This window comes from Myotis nattereri (genome assembly GCF_964212035.1).
Source record: "Myotis nattereri genome assembly, chromosome: 12".
Taxonomy (NCBI): Eukaryota; Metazoa; Chordata; class Mammalia; order Chiroptera; family Vespertilionidae; genus Myotis; species Myotis nattereri.
The window spans coordinates 40610743-40630724 of NC_138087.1; the positions used below are offsets into that span (position 1 = coordinate 40610743).

At 37.5% G+C, this 19982-nt stretch overlaps 1 protein-coding gene across 1 annotated transcript in view; it reads right to left on the reverse strand.

The window, feature by feature from the left end:
* Positions 1–19982, reverse strand: part of TRPM3 (transient receptor potential cation channel subfamily M member 3) — a 441698-nt gene that overhangs the window by 184265 nt on the left and 237451 nt on the right. The window contains exon 6 of the mRNA XM_081103884.1: positions 16291–16462. Coding sequence (XP_080960010.1) covers positions 16291–16462 — 172 coding nt within the window. The remainder of the gene's footprint in view (positions 1–16290; positions 16463–19982) is intronic.

Genomic DNA, 19982 nt, shown 5'->3' on the forward strand with positions numbered 1-19982 from the left:
ACAGTATATGTAAAAATGCCAAGCATTGTGCCTGGATCATACTAGGACCTCAGTAAATGCTCATTCCTGCCTCCCTATCTTACATGGTATTTTAAGATGATAAATGAAAAGAAGTAACTAACTCTGATGTGGTTGGATGTCTCAGAAAAGAAGGAGATAAACAGCAGTCATAAGAAAGAATACTATTATGAATTTCTAAAGGAAATGCATGATTCTATGGTTATTTTTCTTGGTTGGGGTTTAAGAGGAAATTCATGTTGTCCATTAATTATACTTACCAATTTGGTCTAATTGGCAACTACCCCAAAATGAATAAAACAAGTGGGACTCAAGAGAGAAAAACGGCAGGCATCCTGTCCAAAAATAAAATCTTTGAAATTTCTACAACCCAACGGTTGGATACACTTTTATTAAAGCAGAACGATCACCCAATTTATATGAATTTATACATGTGATGGCAATGGAAGATGCACATTCAGAATTACGCAAAGCATCAAATAGCCCTTCTGTACCATCTAGAGATTGTCCCATCACTCCTTCACCTAAACAGGTCCTTAAAATCAGCATTCTCTTTGCTGAGGGGGTTTCCTTCCATTATTCCGTTTCAGCCTAGCTGATTGCTGTGGTGGTTCTCGGGTCAAGTGAGTTAAGTCATGTTAAGTACCTGCAACAATGCTTAACATTTAGTAAATTCCTCAAGAAATGTTAGTTGTTGCAATACTAATTATAATGAACCTTTCAATGCTGTGTTTTCTAAGACTGAACAAGAATTGAATTCCCCCCTTCCTACTTTAAAAAAACATCTTTCTGATTTCTGGAGATATGTGTCCTCTTCTGAGGTGATTAGCTACTTTTGACCTAGAAGGAATACTTTTTTCAGAGGCTAATGTACTTAATTTCTTTTTAAAGAGGAATTGAAACCAAGATCAACTTGTCACTCAATATGTGTAATATTATTGACTGAAGAGATGCCCACATTTCCTTCTCTTTTCTTTCTCTCATTGGTGAAGAAAATGACTAGTTAGATAGATAAATAGATATAATATATATTGATTATATCTATATCATACACATCTCTATCATCTTTCTTTTATCTACCATCTATTATCTATCTATCATCTATTATCTTCAAAAAAGTCATCAAAACTATCTCATTATAGTAGGTTTCCTACCAATTTGGCTATTCTACCCCTTACTGGGAGATAAATTTAATGGTAAATCATCTCTCTGCAGTTGTTAACTTACTGAACAAGCTAGCTTCGGGTTAGATGACTCCGGCAGTGTCTCATTTCAAAGGGAGGCCTCCGCTCTGACCTTCTTTAATTTTTCCCCAGAAACAACATGTTTGGAGGACCCCAGGCCCTCAAGTGAGGTCTTCTGGCCCTAGCTTCCCAGGATCAAGCCAGACTTGCAGAGCAGCCTCAACCTGTGGCAGCTGTTGGCAGTCCGTGGTTGGGCAGCGGGTAGCTGATTGGTCAGAGGCATAGTAGGGTCTCACCCCACTTTTCACAGAATTTGGTAAATCCTCACTGCCCATAACCTGTCAGAGCTGCCTTTTCATAAGAATGTACTCACTGGGGAAAGCGTAAAGCAATATTCCTCGAAGCACAAACTATAGAGGCTGGTTCCTCTGGATTCTCAATAATTTGCAAAATAACAAGCTAAGAATAACTACTGTGTATTTTCCAGAAAGTTACTAATTAGCATGTTCCTGAGAACATAAGTTCGGCTTGGGAGGACAGGCCTCCCCGGGCTGCTGTACCACTGTGTACAGAAATGAGACCTCTTGCTAAGTACAATGAGCAAAGCCTCAAATAGACATCAATGCAAACCCTACTGGAAACGTAGCATGAGCATTTGTTCATGGAACCACACTCAGAATTGACTTAGCTACGTTTTCTGTGCAGAGTGAATAGCGCTGTTATGTTTTCAGTTTATTTCTTTGTACCCCCCATACCAAATCCTAATGAACAAAAGTTAAAATGACATTTTAGTGAAGGTCAACTAGCTTTGTTGCATGGTTAAAAATGGAAAGTCTGGGTATCAGGTATCCATTGGGTGTGACCCCAAATATCCTGATATTTCCTTAATTATCCTTCAGGACATAGTGGGAAAATGTTCTCAGGGGGAAAAATGAGGGAATAAAGGACTAAGGATTTTGCATCAAATGAGCCTGATGCCCTAAGATCCTGCTTTTGTTCCTTGCTCAGGTGCACAGAAAACCTTTTTCTGATTTGAGTTTCTCTGGCGCTAAATTAAATGAAATAAGAAAAATACCTCCCAAACCAAGGTAGTGACCATGCTGAGCAAAGAGCTGCAGACTACAAAGGGGAATTCTGAGTTCACATAAAAGCTGTGCCACTTAATTCACTATATATGTGTAAGCAGGACACTGACCTTTTCTAAGTGGGTTTTCCCATCTGAAAAATGAAGGCAATAAACTGATGAAATATATGTAATATATCTATATCTTTATCCATAGCTATATCTATATCTATACCTATATCCATACCTATATCCATATCCATACCTATATCTAACATATATCACCTATATAGGTATACCTATATCATCTATATCTATTTTATACATATATGTCTATATGTATAATGTATGTATAATGTCCCATCTATAATATTATTCTATAGTTTACCTTCATATCACCTTATTAAGAAGATTTGATTAAAGGTAAACAGTGAAAATACATAACTTCTCCGTATGATTCTAATGGTCATATTCCTAAAAAATTAACACTAGTTCACATGTAGCTGAAATTTTGCTTAAGACAGGATAAATAATTTAATAAAAATTAAAAAAAAGAATTAGCCTGCATGCTGTTCATTAAATTTCTGGATGTTGAATCTTTTTAGCTACATCACTTGCCATCATTGCCAGCATTACTTCTGTCAAAATCTTTCTTAAAATACCTTGGCCTTGTATCCTTATGAATATTCCTCCAGATATGTTCTCTGTCTGACTTCCTATTGCACTTTGTATCACCGAAGGGCATTTAACACTTGCTGCTTTATAATGCAGCTCTTTACACACTGAGAGGCGAGAGAGCACAGTGGTTGAGGCATGTATGCAGGCAGACTTCTTGGGTCTGCCACTTATTAGCAGTCTGACCTTGGGACTATTCCTTGATCTCTTCGAGCTTCAGTGAACTTTTGGATCAATGGGAGTAACAATAATGCTACTCACTTCATAGGGTTGTTATAAGAATTAAATCAATTTTGTTTTTGTAAAGGGTTTAGAATACCACTTAGTAAACACTAGTTATTAATGTATTTATTAGTGTATTAATGTATTAATTAGTGTACAGCTAGGTCTTATTTATCTTGCACCCCATAAAGTGCTTTGTATATTATAAGCACACAAGCAAAGACTGGTAGAGTAAGACAAGTACTATGAAGCGGAAATATAAGAGAGAGAGCAATCGCTATTTATTTTAAATGAAAGGTATTGGAGTTCTCATTTTTGCCACATTTTGAAAAGCTGAAGAACTTATGACATGTGCTTTGGCTCCATACGAAGCATCTTAAAAGTATAGAGGAATAAAGAATATAGTGGGAGCCACTGTTTCCCCAGGGAGCATGACAGACAACCTTTAGCATGCAACAGCTGTTGAATGAGCTGTTGAGCGAGCTGGGTTCCATCACAGAGAGTGGGGCCCAGAGAGAAAGGAATTGGACTTTGGGGTGCCCAGGAGCATGATGAAGGAAAAAATAATCTAACTCTAATAGGTTGTACTCACGATAAAGATACAAAAGTAGAAAAGTTTCAGTAGCCCCATTATAGAGTACTAGAGTATCTGGTCATGGCTAAGGATTGGGGATAAACTTAGGCTACTTTGCCATTCACCAACTCTTAATAGAAAAGATAATTTTGCTTTCAGTTCAGCTATTATCAAATGTAAGCATAAAACCTATTGCCTTGGTCTCATAATTTTTATACACATCCTTTAGATAGGATTTTAGAATATTATTCTTTATGATGTTTCCTTAACCAGCCCATCCCCCTAGATTTTCTGACTTAATTCTTTCCATTTGTCTTAGAAGGAGTGGAGGGTTGCCAGAAGACTGAGTGAACAAGGTAAAACGAAGCTGTGCTGGCTCCTTACCCATAGGTCAAGAATGACACAGTATATGCACTCAAGGGAAGAAGGTACTAAACTACATTACATGGATAGGCATACTACTTCCAAAAGCTTTCTTTCTTCCTCCCTCCCTCTCTGCCATCTTCATTCCTTTCCTTCTTTCCATCTTTCTTCCCTCCCTTTTCCCTTCTCTCTTCCCTTCCTCTCTCTCTCTCTCTTATAAAATATGTATTTGCTTATGTAAAAAACAACATTGAAAGTGTCAATTCTCATTTTACCTTTCCCACCTCAAGTCTCACTCCCTAGAAGCTGCAACTAATAATTGTTCATCTGTGTCCTTTCAGATGTTTTATAAGTATACATGTTTATCTGTATATACATATATACATATATACACATAGATATGTATATACATATATAATTTTAAAAAGAGAAATGTTATAGTAAGCACAGATGTGTGTTGTACAGCTGGTTTTTAACTTTAGAAAAGAAAAAAATTTACCCTTGGATATCTTTCCATATGAACCCAAACAGAGTTGCTGCATTACTCACAATAGCTTCAGAGTATTTCACTGTATATCTACATATAATTTAATGAGTCACATATTGGCGAATCTTTGGGTTAATTCCATTTTTATTACGCTAAACATTATTGCAATGAATATGCATAGAATAAATTCCTAGAAGTAAAATTATAGGCCCAAAGGATATGTACATTTAAAATTTCATAGGGTTACCAAACTGTCTTTCAAATAGGTGGTCCATATTTACACACACACCAGTACACATTTCCATCTACTACACTTACTGACACGAGATATTTTACTAGTAAAACTTTGTGTTTTGCTAATCGGATACATTAAAAATCATTTCATTTCTCTTAATTTTCATTTATTTAATTTTGAATGAGGCTGAGCACTTGCATTTTCTTCCCTGTGCTCTTTCTGTTGATATATTTTGCCCATTTTCTTATAGGGTTTTTCCTTTGAATTGTATGTGCTGTTTGATTATTATGGAAACTAGCTCCTTTTCAGGGCAGCAAATATCTCCTTTGCTTTGTCATTTGTTTACTGAATTTGTTTATAGTGTTTTCTAATGGGGTTCCTAAACTTTGAGTCCATTTTCTACAGAAACTGGTGTGAATAAAAAAATCACAATAGTTCTGAGTTTGCTGTTATGAAAAGATGAAGGAAAATGCGCCAGGTAAGGCAGACACAAAGCGACGAAACTGCTTTACATAGAGAGTATCCAGAAAGGAAAGTGAGGTTTATTTTCGAAGCCCCTGCCTTTGGTTTCTTTAAATCTGTAAGGCAACAGATCCCTTAGACAGACGGGAAACCCCAACTGTCTTAAAACTCTGCCGTTTTCTTTAAGGCTCTGCCTTTTGAGTTTCACTGGATAACATGAACTAAAATAAAAAGAAAACCTAATCAATAGTGTCACGTGTACCTCAGCCTCTAAAACAGGTGACCACTCACCATTTATGAGGAGAAGCTCTACTAATTCATCTTAATAACTGCCGGCATCAGCGAATACTCTCAATTGTATATGTTTTGGCATTCAGGAGGTTTTCAAGAGCCCTTCAGCTGTATCTTGCCAAATTATTAATTATCATTTAGGGATTATTAACATGCAGAAATGTCAAATTGGATAATTGGTATATAAAAATGTTTAAACTCCCCACAAGCTCATCTGCTTATCAGGTCTCATCAAATGTTCCTCAACAAAGTAGGAAGGTGGGCTGTTCTTATTCCCTAAGATAGGTCTCTTGTCCTTTTCCCCAACAGGCCAAAGCTCAGTTTTTTTTTTAAAAAAATATTTTTTATTGATTTTTTTACAGAGAGGAAGGGAGAGGGATAGAGAGTTAGAAACATTGATGGGAGAGAAACATCGATCAGCTGCCTCCTGCATACCTCCTACTGGGGATGTGCCCACAACCAAGGTACATGCCCTTGATCGGAATTGAACCTGGGACCTTTCAGTCCGCAGGCCGATGCTCTATCCACTGAGCCAAACCGGTTAGGGCTAAAGCTCAGTTTTAAGATGGACTTGAAAAGCCGGCCAATCTCCATTCTGCTGTCATATGTAGGTCACATTTTTCCAGGATTTATTTTTGAAACATTAATATTAATAGTATAGTGTCATAGAAACATAGAATCTATTCTATTTATTTTTAATATCTTGGGATTTTAAATGTTACCAAATAACATGCAGCAAAATACATGGCTAAGGATTCATTAGGGAATGTACATGCATTATGCATAGCCTGGCATATGCAAGTACTCTGAGGATAACGGGATCTGTTCGAGTTATTTAACTTAAAAAAACTCACAGATGAAGAGTGGAAGAGTAAGATATGAAGCATACAGTATAGGAGCTATTTTTGGACAAGACTTCCCAGTGATATTGGAACATATAGGTGTGTCTTATGAATGGCAGATACATTTTATCTCGTGACAACTCCAGCTACTTCTTAATAATCATCTGGCATGCTATACTGAAAAGGGGTGGCAAAACTGCTAGTTGTACCCCAGGACCTAGGCTTTCCTTCTTTCGTAGTGATAAAATATTTAGCTGGCTATGTGTTTACCCAGAATAAAGACTACATTTTAGAATCCCTTTTTAGTTAGGTATGAACATGTGACCACATATTGGCACTTAGGATGTAAGCCAAAATGGTGTGTATGGCTTTCTTATTGTGCCTTTTAAAGGACGAGTTATGATTTTTCCTTGTTCATTTTTCCTGATTCCTCTGGCCAGAATGTAGAGGCAATGGGGAGCTCCCGTGGATCCATGAAAACAGAGATGGGCAGAGCGAAAGAAAGGAATCTGAATTCTCAACACTGTGAGGTTATCACATCAAATCTGCACTCATGTTCAGAATAACATATGCATGAGAAAGAAACTCCCATCTCATTTAGGCATCCATTGTGTTGAGTCTTTATTACAGCAGCAGAACCTCTGTTCTAGTGAATGAAATGGTTCGGAGCTAGATGAAGGCTCAGTGGAAAGAGTACCATGCTAGGTTTGCAATGTTGACCATGGGCAAGGGCCCCAAGGGCCTCATAACAACTCTCCCTGTGTGGATATACAACTTATTCCAAGATGGAAAACTTTCCAAAGAAACTTCCATGTAGCTCATACCTTATATCTTCCCTTTGCCATCTGCCTCCCTCTCTGTGCTACTGTTGACCACTTCAGGCTTGGCCTTTCTGTATTTGATACAAATACAAAGAAATGAGACTGACTTAATCATAAGAATAAAGATAAGTAATATGTATATACTTATGATATATCATTTATTTATAAATAAGTGATTACAATCCTTCAAAATAGTCTCCTGACTGCTCTATGTTATTTCATAGCTGCTGCTGCTCTTGCTAAAACGTTAAAAAATTTTTTTTTGAAACTGTAAATTCACACATTTCTTATAGTAATATGACTGGGTCAAATCACTTAAATTTATTTCATGCCAACTCAGCATCTCTTTATTGGGCACTTATTATGTGCATTAATATTAGTTTTGGTGTCAGAGAGGTTGGTAAATCTATTAAGGATGTCAACAATACTCTTTAAATAATCTATGTCAAATTTCCGGGTAAGTTGACTTCATAATTTAACAAAAGGAAAATACTCAGACATAAAAGGTGTCTACTGCAGTCCCGGGAAATGAGAAACACATATCAGAAATGAAAGATTATTAATTTTTAAAAAGCATTGCTTTGTGGTGTTTTATCTCATAAATTTATTCATTCAGTCAAGATTTATATTACTGCCTTGCTCCCTTATTTCCAAAATAATTCTCAGTTTTGTATAGATAAAAACAACTAGAGTTCTCTTTGTATTCAATTTTGAACTCTTTATTCTACTAGAATTTTGATTTATTAAAATATCCCTTGGGCAATGAATTCTAGGGAGTAGTCTCTCTAGGGGATAAAGTAACCATATTTCCGGGCCTCTGCCTATACCCCCAAATCAGCTAATAATGGTGAACTGTAGGATTTCTCTGAGCAGCAAGCCCTCAACAATGGGGAGCTCCACTGTTGAGCACATTTCTGGAGTTACTGAGACTGGAATGTATAAAGCAGTGGTGCTAAGCGCAGATGCTGCTGAGTTGGAAATTCTGATTTACTTCATGAGTCAGTTTTGCCTGTTAAGCAGGTTGGTGTTTCTCTCCAAATGAAAAAGAGCTCCTTAGAGCCATAATGCGGAAAGGTCAACTCAAGTCCACTGACAGTTTTGAATACACTGAGAGCTCAAACATAGACTGATTTTGGTTTTCACCCAGAAGAGTGCAGATTCAGAACATACGAAGTTAGACATAAGGCAGAACTACCCAACAGCAAGTGACATGAGGATCTGAAGGAAATATACTAGGGCTGGCACCCAGCCTGTGCTTCACAGGTTGTTAAATGTTTTGAATCTTACCAGTGGCTCACTACTGCTGCTGCTTCTGCAAGTCTTTTACCTTGAAAAGGCGTGGCCCCACTGAGTCAGCTATTAGAAATATTTGGGAAAAACAAACAAAAAAACAAACAAAGAGAAAACTCAAGGAAACAAACATAGTCAGAGCAGTGTTTCCTAAGGCATATGATTGGCATTTGGGCCAGGTGATACTTCATGTGAAACTGCCCTGCGTGTGGTAGAATATTAACATTCCTGCCTCCTCTCCAGTGCCATTCAGGAGCACCTGAAATTGTGTCAATCCCAAACCCCCCTGATATTTTTAAATGTTTCCTAGAGGAGGCAATGTCAACCTGGTGGAGGATGACTACAGCCATGTTTAAGAATTATCACCAAAAAATGGTGGTAAGGGAGCTAGGGTATAAATGGTGCAGTCATGAGTACTTCTTTCTAATTATGGAGATTTCACTGAAATGAAATGCTTTAAATTAGTTGTGTCAGCTCACAGAGATGAACTTAGTATTTTATTTTATTATTATTTTGAATCCTCACCGAAGAATATATTTATAGATTTTTTTTAGAGAAAGAGGAAGGAACTGAGAGAGAGAGAGAGATTGATTGGGTACCTCCTATATGTGTCCAAACTGGGGATCAAACTTTCAACCTAGGTTTGAAGGTTTGACCAGGAATTGAACCTGCAAACTTTCAGTGAATGGGATGATGCACCAACAAACTGAACCACACTGGTCAGGGCATGAGCTTTTTAAAATAAAATCTCATATAACCGATTATACTTTATCACTGTTGACTCACTCTGTTCATTAGAATGTTTATGGGGCTCGTCTATCATACAAGCCAGTGGAATGGGGAAATATTTGTTCCCATAATAAGGCTTAACATCTCAGGAATGATAGTTTATACTGCTGAGAGACAATATTATTATCATTATTTTTGTTAGTTTGTGTGAGTAAATACTCAGTCATAAATGAATAGGTGTTTTGATTTAGGGACTGAACAATAAAACGTGCTTTCCAGCAAACTCTAAACAGCAATATCCTCAAATATCAAATTTAATTATGCTTTGTGAATTCTGCAATCATTTCTGCTATTTGTTTACTTAGCAATGCCAAGCTCATTTTAATCTGCTGCTTTAGAGGAAAGTACTCTTGGTGGCTTCCTCAAATGTCAGTCGTTACAAAGGGGCAAAGGAAGAGCAGAACATCAAATTTTCTTTCAAGAAAATCCTGAAAGTAGCAAAAGCACTGGTTAAGGAAATTTAAACCTACCAGATACTCTTATCAATTAATGTCACAAAATAGGTATACCTGTAACTACTATATCTATGATGTCTTGGACTATGAATTTAGTCTGACGCAGATTCCACTTTATAGTAGGGAGATGATAAAGTCAGAAAATTCTAGTCTTACAAGGAAATATCCTACAACCAAAGTTGATGTTCACAATATAATTAGGCATGTAATCCAAATAAAAATTTGCATTCTGCCAAATCTAAAATAAAATTCAAATACAAAGGAGTAACACTTTAATCAAACTTAGCCCAAAGAGAACTAGATTCCTGTCATCTTTCCCCATTTTATTCACCTTTTTGAATAAAGTGATAAATTACAAGAAAAAAAGCTGATATTGGACCAAATCTAAGCTTTTAAGATATATTCTTGGCCAATTCACCTTTAGCATAAGATCTGACACCTCCAAGTAGAGACTCAACAAACCTAACTGACATCCATTATGATTACTCCAACACACGGGGATAGCTTGAATCTCTAAAGAAAGATTAAATTTTCTCATTATTCTCTATTTGCTCAGGCAGGAGGAATAGCACAGTTTAGAATATATATTTCAATAATGCAGAAAAAACAAAGGAGTTTTCTGGTTATTGCTGCAACGACTGAGAATGTAAATCAATCACACTTCAATAAGTAATGTGAGCAGAGGCTGGATGATATATTCCAGAATATAATTGTGAGCCTCATTTTCCCCTTTGGACTCAAGGATGCATGGCTTAACAATCGGAGCCAGTTTCCATGTGTGGTAGAGATATCCTGACGAACACCCTAGACTCTGATGGGCTTTGAATGAAAGGGCTTGGGTCTCAGGTTGGCACCGATGGCAGTCAGGCCATATACATGGGACATGGCTTCCTGCCGGGGGACCACAGTGCTCCGAAGTCAGAAAGGCACCCAATCTTTCTGAAGCGCCACATGACAGATCCTTCACTCGCTGACTCATTTAATCACAACACTGTGAGGGAATATTGTCCCTGGTTCACAGTTGCAGAAACAAAAATCTAAGAGAAATACGGTAATTTGTCTAAGGTCACAGCCATGATGATCTGAATTTCCAGGTCTCCCTGCCACTGTCAGCTTATTGTCACTGGTGATAAACAAAGGTCACCTCTTTTTCCAAATGTTATATTCTTCCCTCTTAACTCTTGAAAGAAAGTCAAAATTTCTGGGGATTTTTCTAATCTTCCTTTTAAAGAATTGCTAGGCAATATTTAAATGGCTTTTGGCCTGCTAAGAGTAGAACTAGGACTTGAAAAGATTATTGTCAAATTTTCTGGATACATTTTAGAATTAAATAATAAAATTTTAATTTTTGAAAGAATTGTTAAAGAGTTCTTGCATAATGTTTGCCATTATATTGTCACTGAGTTAAGGAAATACTTCTAAAATCTACCCTACATTTTGCCAATACAAGTTAAAAAATGTTTTGGTACTATAATATTTATGATAATGAAATATAATGAAATTATATGAATGTCTGGATTTCCTTCAAAATTATTTTGAGATGAAAGAAAACCTTTATTATTTTGAATCTGTGCACCAGGCCTCTAATATATATATATATATATATATATATATATATATATATATATATATATATAATTAGAGCTAATATGCAAATGGTTATCATGCCCTTGCACACTCTTGCCCTCACGGTGGGGTGTGGGGCCTGAGGCTGCTCCCCCTCCCCAGCAGGGCTTGATGGGGGACCTGAGGCTGAGCCCCCTGCCTGGCAGGGCTTGACGGAGGTAGGGCTAGCTGGGTCTGAGTCTCGTGCGATTTTGAGGTGCATGCAGGTGGGTGGGGCACCCCAGACTCTGAAAGGAGGGAGATTTTCATATACATTTTACTAATTTTCTTCCATCTCTGACACTTCTATTATAGAGAAAGGGCAAATAGCAATATTAATATATTTCCTCTAATTAATTCCCTTTTAATGTGCACAAATTTTGTGCACCAGGCCACATATATTTACACATCCACATAGGTGGATGTAGGAAGTGCTAAGTTGATTCAACTTGTGTGACTATGTGAACATCAATAAGATAAGTAGGAGGTATTGTTTATTATGGACTTTTGCTTATTTTAGTTCAGTGATGGCAAACCTTTTGAGCTTGGTGTGTCAGCATTTTGAAAAACCTTAGCTTAACTCTGGTGCCGTGTCACATATAGTAATTTTTTGACATTTGCAACCATAGTAAAACAAAGATTTATATTTTTGATATTTATTTTATATATTTAAATGCCATTTAACAAAGAAAAATCAACCAAAAAAATGAGTTCGCTTGTCACCTCTGACACGCGTGTCATAGGTTCACCATCACTGTTTTAGTTCAAGCTTAGTATATGTGATGTTTGGCAATACTAACTAAAGCAGTGGTTCTCAACCTTCTGGCCCTTTAAATACAGTTCCTCAAGTTGAGACCCAACCATAAAATTATTTTTGTTGCTACTTCATAACTGTAATGTTGCTACTGTTATGAATCATAATGTAAATATCTGATATGCAGGATGGTCTTAGGCAACCCCTGTGAAAGGGTCATTCGACTGCCAAAGGGGTCGCGACCCACAGGTTGAGAACCGCTGAACTAAGGTTTGGGTCACTTTTGATAATTCACTTAACCACCTTTCTGTACCTCAGTCTGGTCTTTTGGATGAATGGTTGTATATTCTCATGACTGTCAGCCACAGCATTGCTTTCATCCATAGACACTTAGGATAATACTCTTTGGATATATGTATATAGAGTACATATAGTTTCTCTCTCCCTCTTTTGTACTTGCCTGACAAAATCCCAGCGTGTGCTCAACCCAACCCTATGCTTATTCTACTACTCAAACTGAACATGGGTGGAGAGAAAACACACAACCCTGATGATTCATGGCACTTTAAACTCTTGGTCACAAATATCAAGTGGGTCTACAAAACCCATCTGATCTTCCCACCAGAAAATGCTCCATCCTGCCCACACCTGCACCCAGATACTCTGCCTTCACTTCTGCTACACAGGATAAAATTATCCCTGTTCTACCTAAGGCCGTGTTTTCATGTGTGCACTGAATCTCACCCCTTCCCTCCTTCTTAGAGACCTCATTCCAATTCCCCTGAGAATTATCCTCAGCTCCCTTTCTTTTCTGTAAAGACATACTCATTAGATTCTAACCTGGTATCATTATTTTAAGAATACGATGGTATCTGTATGGATGACCATGCAGCATCCTTGATGTGTCTATTCCTTACCCCAAATGCTCAATTCATTAGCAAGTCCTCTTGAGCTCTACTTTCAAAATATATCCTAGGACCAAAATGATTCCACTTACACAAGGTACCTAGAATAGGCACATTCATGAAGACAGAAAGTAGAACAGTAGTTACCAGGGTCTGGGGGGAGGAGGGCATGGGGAGATAGTGTTTAATGGGTGCAGAGTTTCAGTTTGGGGATGACGAAAAAGTTCTGGGGATAGAGAGCCATGATTTTTTACACAATAATGAAATGTACTTAATGCCACTGAACTTACACTTAAAATAGTTGAAATGGTAAATTTTAGGTTATGCAAAATTTGTTACATGAAAAAAAAAGATCAGTTAAGAAAAAAATATTTGACTATAACCACTTTTTGCCACCTCTATTGCTGCCATCCTAATTCAAACCCTGCCGTCTCTCTTCTCCATTATGGCAGTTGCTTCCTTTAAACCATAAGGGAGCTCCTGTAACTTACCAGATCAAAGTTCTGTTAGAATAAATTCCAACTCCTTCCACAGGTCTTCTTGCTCTCCACTGAACACCTGGGGCCTTTGTCCCTGCTTTCATTCTCCCTAGAATGCTCTTTCCACAGCTGGCTCCCTGATTTCAGGCCTCTGCTTACACATCACCTCCTCATAGAGGCCATTCCTGACCACCTAATCTACACTATCCTCCCAACACACATGCACACACGCACACACACGTGCACACATGTCCACATGCACATATATTTCTGCTTTATTTTTTCTTAATAGTGCTTTTTATTACCAGGCATCATATATTTACTTGTTTACTTATTTACTTATTTCTCTGTTTGCCCCTCTTGACTTAAGCTCAATGAGTTGTCTACTGCTGCTATTCTAGACCTTCACCATGACTGGTACAAAATAAGAGTTCAAGAAATACTTGTTTACTAAACGCATGATCGGAATGGTTTGAGGCTTTGTATGTTAAATGTGAAGTTAAGAAAATTGCAAATGGCAGAGTGTTCCAAAGCAGGCAACTGCTCACATCTGAAAGGATTCTCCTTTTAAAAACAAAGCCCTTCAATGACCAATGATGATACTCAGGACAGACTGTTGGCAGCAGGAAGGAGTGGAGGGAGGGGAGAGATGAGACCATAGAGGCCAGCGTAGTATACATATGGAAGACACTGTGCTTGTAACATGCTATTACAGATAACTGGCATGTTGATCAAAAAGGGTTTAAAGGTCTCCTGAGCAGGATTCACTTAATATTTAAGGAAAATACTCTCCAGAAGATTATATCATTAGGTAGGAAAAGAGGCTTGTTGAAAGGTTCCTGTGGCATGCAGGTCACTCATAGGCAGTGAGGAGGACTAACACCTAATGAAGAAATGCTGAGTATATGTTCGGACAGCCTGAGTGTGATGGGCGGGGGACAGTATTTCTGTGGGAGAGTGGGATAGTGTATGATGGCATAGCGTCTAATTATCAGCAGAGTAAATTAGAATAGAACATCCTTTCCTTGGGCAGCCTGGGAGGCACTGAATAGGTTTTAACTGGGGTGGGCACCCCTTAGCTTGTGTATAATGTATACAATCACACCTACCTCTCCTCCTAACACTACTGACTGACTGTCTCAGCTGCCACCAGGGGCTGACATAATGACATGATTGGCTCGTCTGGACAGATTCTGTCTCATTACTGAGCCGAACTTGAGTGAATTTGCTCCTTGTCCACCCTGCTCCCACCTCTTCAGCTTTCAGGTGACTCCCAGGTAGGCTCTCATCCTTAATCTGAAAGTGTAAAAAAAAGTAATGCTACAGCCTATAAAAAACTTAAACAGATAACACTAGTTACATAACATTTACCCATTCTATCGAATATTATAGTAACATTCAATTTTAGGATAACAAAACCTACCACCCCTTGCTTATAGTGCTTTATAGCATTTTCTAGTCTTTTCTCCCTTTTTCCCCTTCCAAAAAAGATGTTTCCTTCAGGATAATACCATGTTTTCCCTTTCCAAAGACAGTTGAGGATTCTTAGATAGAAGAGAGTTTACTAATACAATTTTTTTTTCAGGTCTACACCAAAATTTATTGTTCTACACTTCCCTATGAAAAAGATGAAGGTGTGAAAGTTGACTGGCTAAACAGCAGCAGTCCTTCAAAAGTAAAACCAGAAAGGAGAGAATAAGAAAAAGAAGTTGTGGTCTCATAGGCTGAACATCCCAGTCCTGGGAGGAAGGTGGTTATAGCAAGGAAACCCCACTTGCTATACCCCAGATGCAGAGAAAAGGCTAGAGAAGAGAAAAGCCATTTGGACAAGTTGAACCACATTATACTGAACTTTTGAGAACTTATCCAGCCAGGGAGAACTTTTTTCTTATTTGGAATTGCAGGCTTTGAAAGTTCAATCAATTCAATTCACGTTTCCCTGATGGGACACACAATGGATGACTGCAATGTCTGAGCCTGCCGAGAAGCCTCGCGTGTTACTTTGTGAAAACAAATTGAATTTTATTTTGTGAGAAGAGACAGTAGATTATTTTCATACCTCTATCACATGGAAATGCCAGGCACTTAGTGAGCGGGGGAGCAGTGCTGTCGTTACAATGCTACCCTTCACAGTTAAAACAAATGTGTACATGATAAAGCATAGAACACAGAAATACGCAAGAGAGAACTTCAGTGTAACCATCGGATACATAGCATGTGGTATACATATATCTAAATACATACGTATCATGAGACCATGAATGAATACATATGAGACGGAATTGAAGTTTCATCAAGATGGTTACATATGATGTTTTAGTTTAGAGAATGTCAGTTCCCTTGGAATACCTTCACACAGCCATATCTGTGCTAAGATCAAAGCCAAGTATTTTTTTCTAGCTATCAAAAATAGTGTAATAAATAGAAACAATTTCCCTAGGATGCCTTTCCTCCTTAAGAATATTTTGTGTAAAAGATGTAGGAAACGTTTGGAGAGAAAAGCTCATCTGCATCCACAAATCCCAGAAGGGGCTGAACTTTTTATGCATGATAAATGAGATGGAGTCTGCCAAGCAAGTGTGCGATCCTTTCTTAGGCCTCCAATTGTCCTCTAGACAACTTCCTCTAATTCTAACCACTGGCCCAGTGGAAATCATAATGATCCATGCTCGAAACTTGCTCAAGTTTTCATAGGATTTCTGCATGCTGTACTTAAAGTTATTCACTTCCAACACACTTCTGAGGAGGCATGAGAGTGGGAAAAGCAGCTACTTACTTGTGTTTATCTTCTGGAGCGAAATATGCTTTTCCAGCTGTCGCCTGAGTTTCACCTCCGCTCCATATTTCCCGGTGGTGCCGTTGTCAGCCAGAATGAAGTGGGAATGCATGCTGTTGAGAACAGTGAGCTTGCTCATGGGATTGGACATGGTCTGATATGGCCGGACAACCTGCAGGATTTCAAAGGGAAGAGGCAGAAGTCAGAGGAAAGAAAGCAGCATTTTAAAAGGAGAAATGGGCAGAGAGAAGAGAGAGAGAAGGAAAACCAATCCTTTGGTGCAGTGAAAGCACAGTCTACTTCCTCTTCCTAATACTGGTTGGGATAGAAGCAAGATTTGTGGAGAATGTTCTATGTGAAGCAAGATTATGCTGAAAGAATTATGTATTTATTTACTGGATGCATACAGAACTAGAGTTTATACTTTTGTTGTGCACAAAAATTGGCATGTGAAGGATTGTTTCATTTTGAAGTTGATCTTTTATTTGTTGAGGAACTAAAAATAATTTTTAAGTTATTTTTGTTTGTTTCTTTCTCTTCTCTATCATGTGCATACCCCAGTAGACATAGCAGAGCAATGATGATTCTGGAGAATGGTGAAAGCTGGAGGTTGGGGGGAGTGAATTTTTCTGTTAAGCCTATTCAATAATCTGAAATTCTGTTATTTCATATCCACACTGTTCTTATTCAATACCTTATTTAAGTGGAAATAAACATTGAATGTAAAATAACTGCCTCATGGGATGAATATGAATCAGGCTCAAAATGATCATCACTGTCTTATTTTTGTTGTGGTCATTATTTTAACTTCATGGCGAATTACACTACTTAAAAAAGAACAATTCTTAGTGTGGCCTTTCAGATTTTTTAAATAAAAGGAAAGCAAAACCTATTGTGAGTTAGTTGCTTTACTTATATTATCTATGTTCCTTGCAACAATCTGACAAGGTAGAGGCTGTTATATTTATTTTGTAGATGAAGAAACAGGTAAAGTAGAATTTTTAAAGAGCTCGCTGCACATAGAACCAGAATTCACACCCAGGCCTGCCTGATTCCAAATCTATGCTCAGTCCCCCTTTCCACACTGCCTGCACACAATGAAAACAATGTGTTGAAAACCTACTGCTAAAGTACTTATGTAGAAACTTCTCTCAAGACCATGAAAACGAAGACTCAACAAGTTGACTGTCACATGGTGCCATTACGTTTTTCCTGCATTGAATAAATTGAAATTGACAGAACAAAAATACAAACTATGGGGTTGTTATTTCTGTGCCTTTGTGCAGTGTGTACATTACCTATGAAGGTGAGATGTTACTCAATATGTAATAACTCACCATGAAAAAAGGTGTAGTAAGATTGAGTGGTTTGTTAAAAGGAATTACAAACTAACTTAACAAAGAAAGTCTGCAATAGTAAAGATCTCACACAAGTCATTTTTTTTTAAACCTTGATGCTTATTTTGAAACGTTACATTTCTATGTGTCTATCAATCACAATCTATTCAATAAATAGTGAATGAATGAATAGGACAACTTGAGACAGATATGCTTTTGTTCAAAATAGGAAAAAAAAGGTCTCCCTTTTCTGAATTGTTTGAGGGTTTATCTAATCTAAAGTTAAAATGTATAATTCTGAGCTTTTGAAATATTCTGCGTTTCTTTTAATGTATGTCCTATTTGTTTATGTACCATTAACATAACATTAATTTATTGCTTCATTTCAGTTGGCTCTTTGTGATAAAAGCCCAGAACGCTGTGAGTACTGTTTCCAGTAATCACATGGAGCGGTATTCAATTACTTCTTTGTCTGCATTACTGAATGAGAGTCCCCCCTAAATGCAGAGACAATGGCTGGCTAACTCCATCCTGAGCTCTTCATCAGTGGAAGAGTGGGTCACTTGTGGTTGAAATGCCTATTTTGTTGTTATTCATTTTTGATCATAAAACATTCATTCTACATCAGAGTGGATGTTAATAAATATTAATGCTTGGTTGAATGAGGCTTAGCAGAATGACTTTTTCCTCTTCTTAAAGAGCCTCTGCTGGTGCTTTTGGACAAAAGAAAATGCTTTAGTTCAGTGATGGCGAACCTTTTGAGCTCAGCGTGTCAGCAGTTTGAAAAACCCTAACTTAACTCTGGTGCTGTGTCACATATAGAATTTTTTTGATATTTGCAACCATAGTAAAACAAAGATTTATATTTTTGATATTTATTTTATATATTTAAATGCCATTTAACAAAGAAAAATCAACCAAAAAAATGAGTTTGCGTGTCACCTCTGACACACGTGCCATAGGTTCGCCATCACTGCTTTAGCTACTGTTCTCTGTTTTCTAACAGCAGGCTCCAGGCCAAGTAGAAGACCCGAAGAGGGGACAGTAGATTTTCTACAAGTTCAACTCTGCACGACCGTGAACCCAGACATTTGTTCTAGCTGAGACTTGAGGACATGTTCTATAATTCCCGAGAACCTAATTAAAGACCATCAGTGAAAGTGACATTTTCAAATGAAGACAGGCAGGAAATAATTCTGGGCCAGTCTCATGTACTCACTATAATCTGAGAATAAAAGGACATGATTAAATCATCAGACTATATTCTCTGTATTTGTTTCCTTCACCACAGGGTTCTAAGGACACTGGTGCTTCTGTTTTCTGAGTGTTGACCTTCTTTTCTTGGGGAACATGGCACACCAGTTCTTTGGGAATACTAGTACATTTGAATCAGTCATGACAAGAAGGTCAGGGATACAGTATCATGCAGGCATTTTAATTTCTTCATCTTGTGGCTTCCAATTTCTTTTGATCTTATATATAGGGTAAAGGAAAGGTGATCAAATTTTGACAAAAATTGTGTCTGCTGAATAGGGGATATAAATATAAAATAATTAAAATGTCCTAATTTATTTTCTAGTCATCATTGGAGGAAGATATGCTGAATCCTAGAACAATTCTGAATGTATGAGCCATGGAAATCTGTTAGAAACCCAGTTCTCCAAAAATCTGAGTCTCATATTTTTAATCTTTAAGAGGGAAAGAATAAAACCACTTACCTTAGATGAGGTTACGTGTAAAATACATGGCACCATGCCTGGCTCTTGTTAGGCAATCTATAAGGGTAATATCCTTCTTAATACCAGACTGCTGTACCGATTTTTAGGTAATTTCCACACAAAGGTGGAATATTGGCGCTAGATGAAAGGTAGATGAAAGGCAGACCTATTTTCTACAATGTCTCCAAGTTCCATCTTATTCTAACCACTTGTTTGCATGTAACTAACATTTTTATATATCATGTTGGTTTTTTCTCTTTAATGCTCAGGAGCCCAGGTATAGGGGACAGTTAGGTTCAGGGCCTCAGATCTGGTAGACTTAAACTCTGCTTTATTTTACCAACTATAAAGTGATTTTCTAATCGCAAACTGGTGACCAAAAGGAAATGGTATACAAATCTCAGACTTTTGTTTTACACAAGAGATTTCAATGGGGCAATGTAAGCAAAGGCAAAAAACATTAGCCATCAGTTGGCAAAATATGCAAAGTGCTTTTTCTTTGCCATGTCCTCCCAGGCCATTTAGGAGGGTGATGCTCTAGAACTAGTTGTTGATTAACTACAAAGAAGGAAATAACTTCCCAAATACTTCAGAGGAATGCATTTTGGTCCAACTTGCCTACAAAATCCTCTTGATG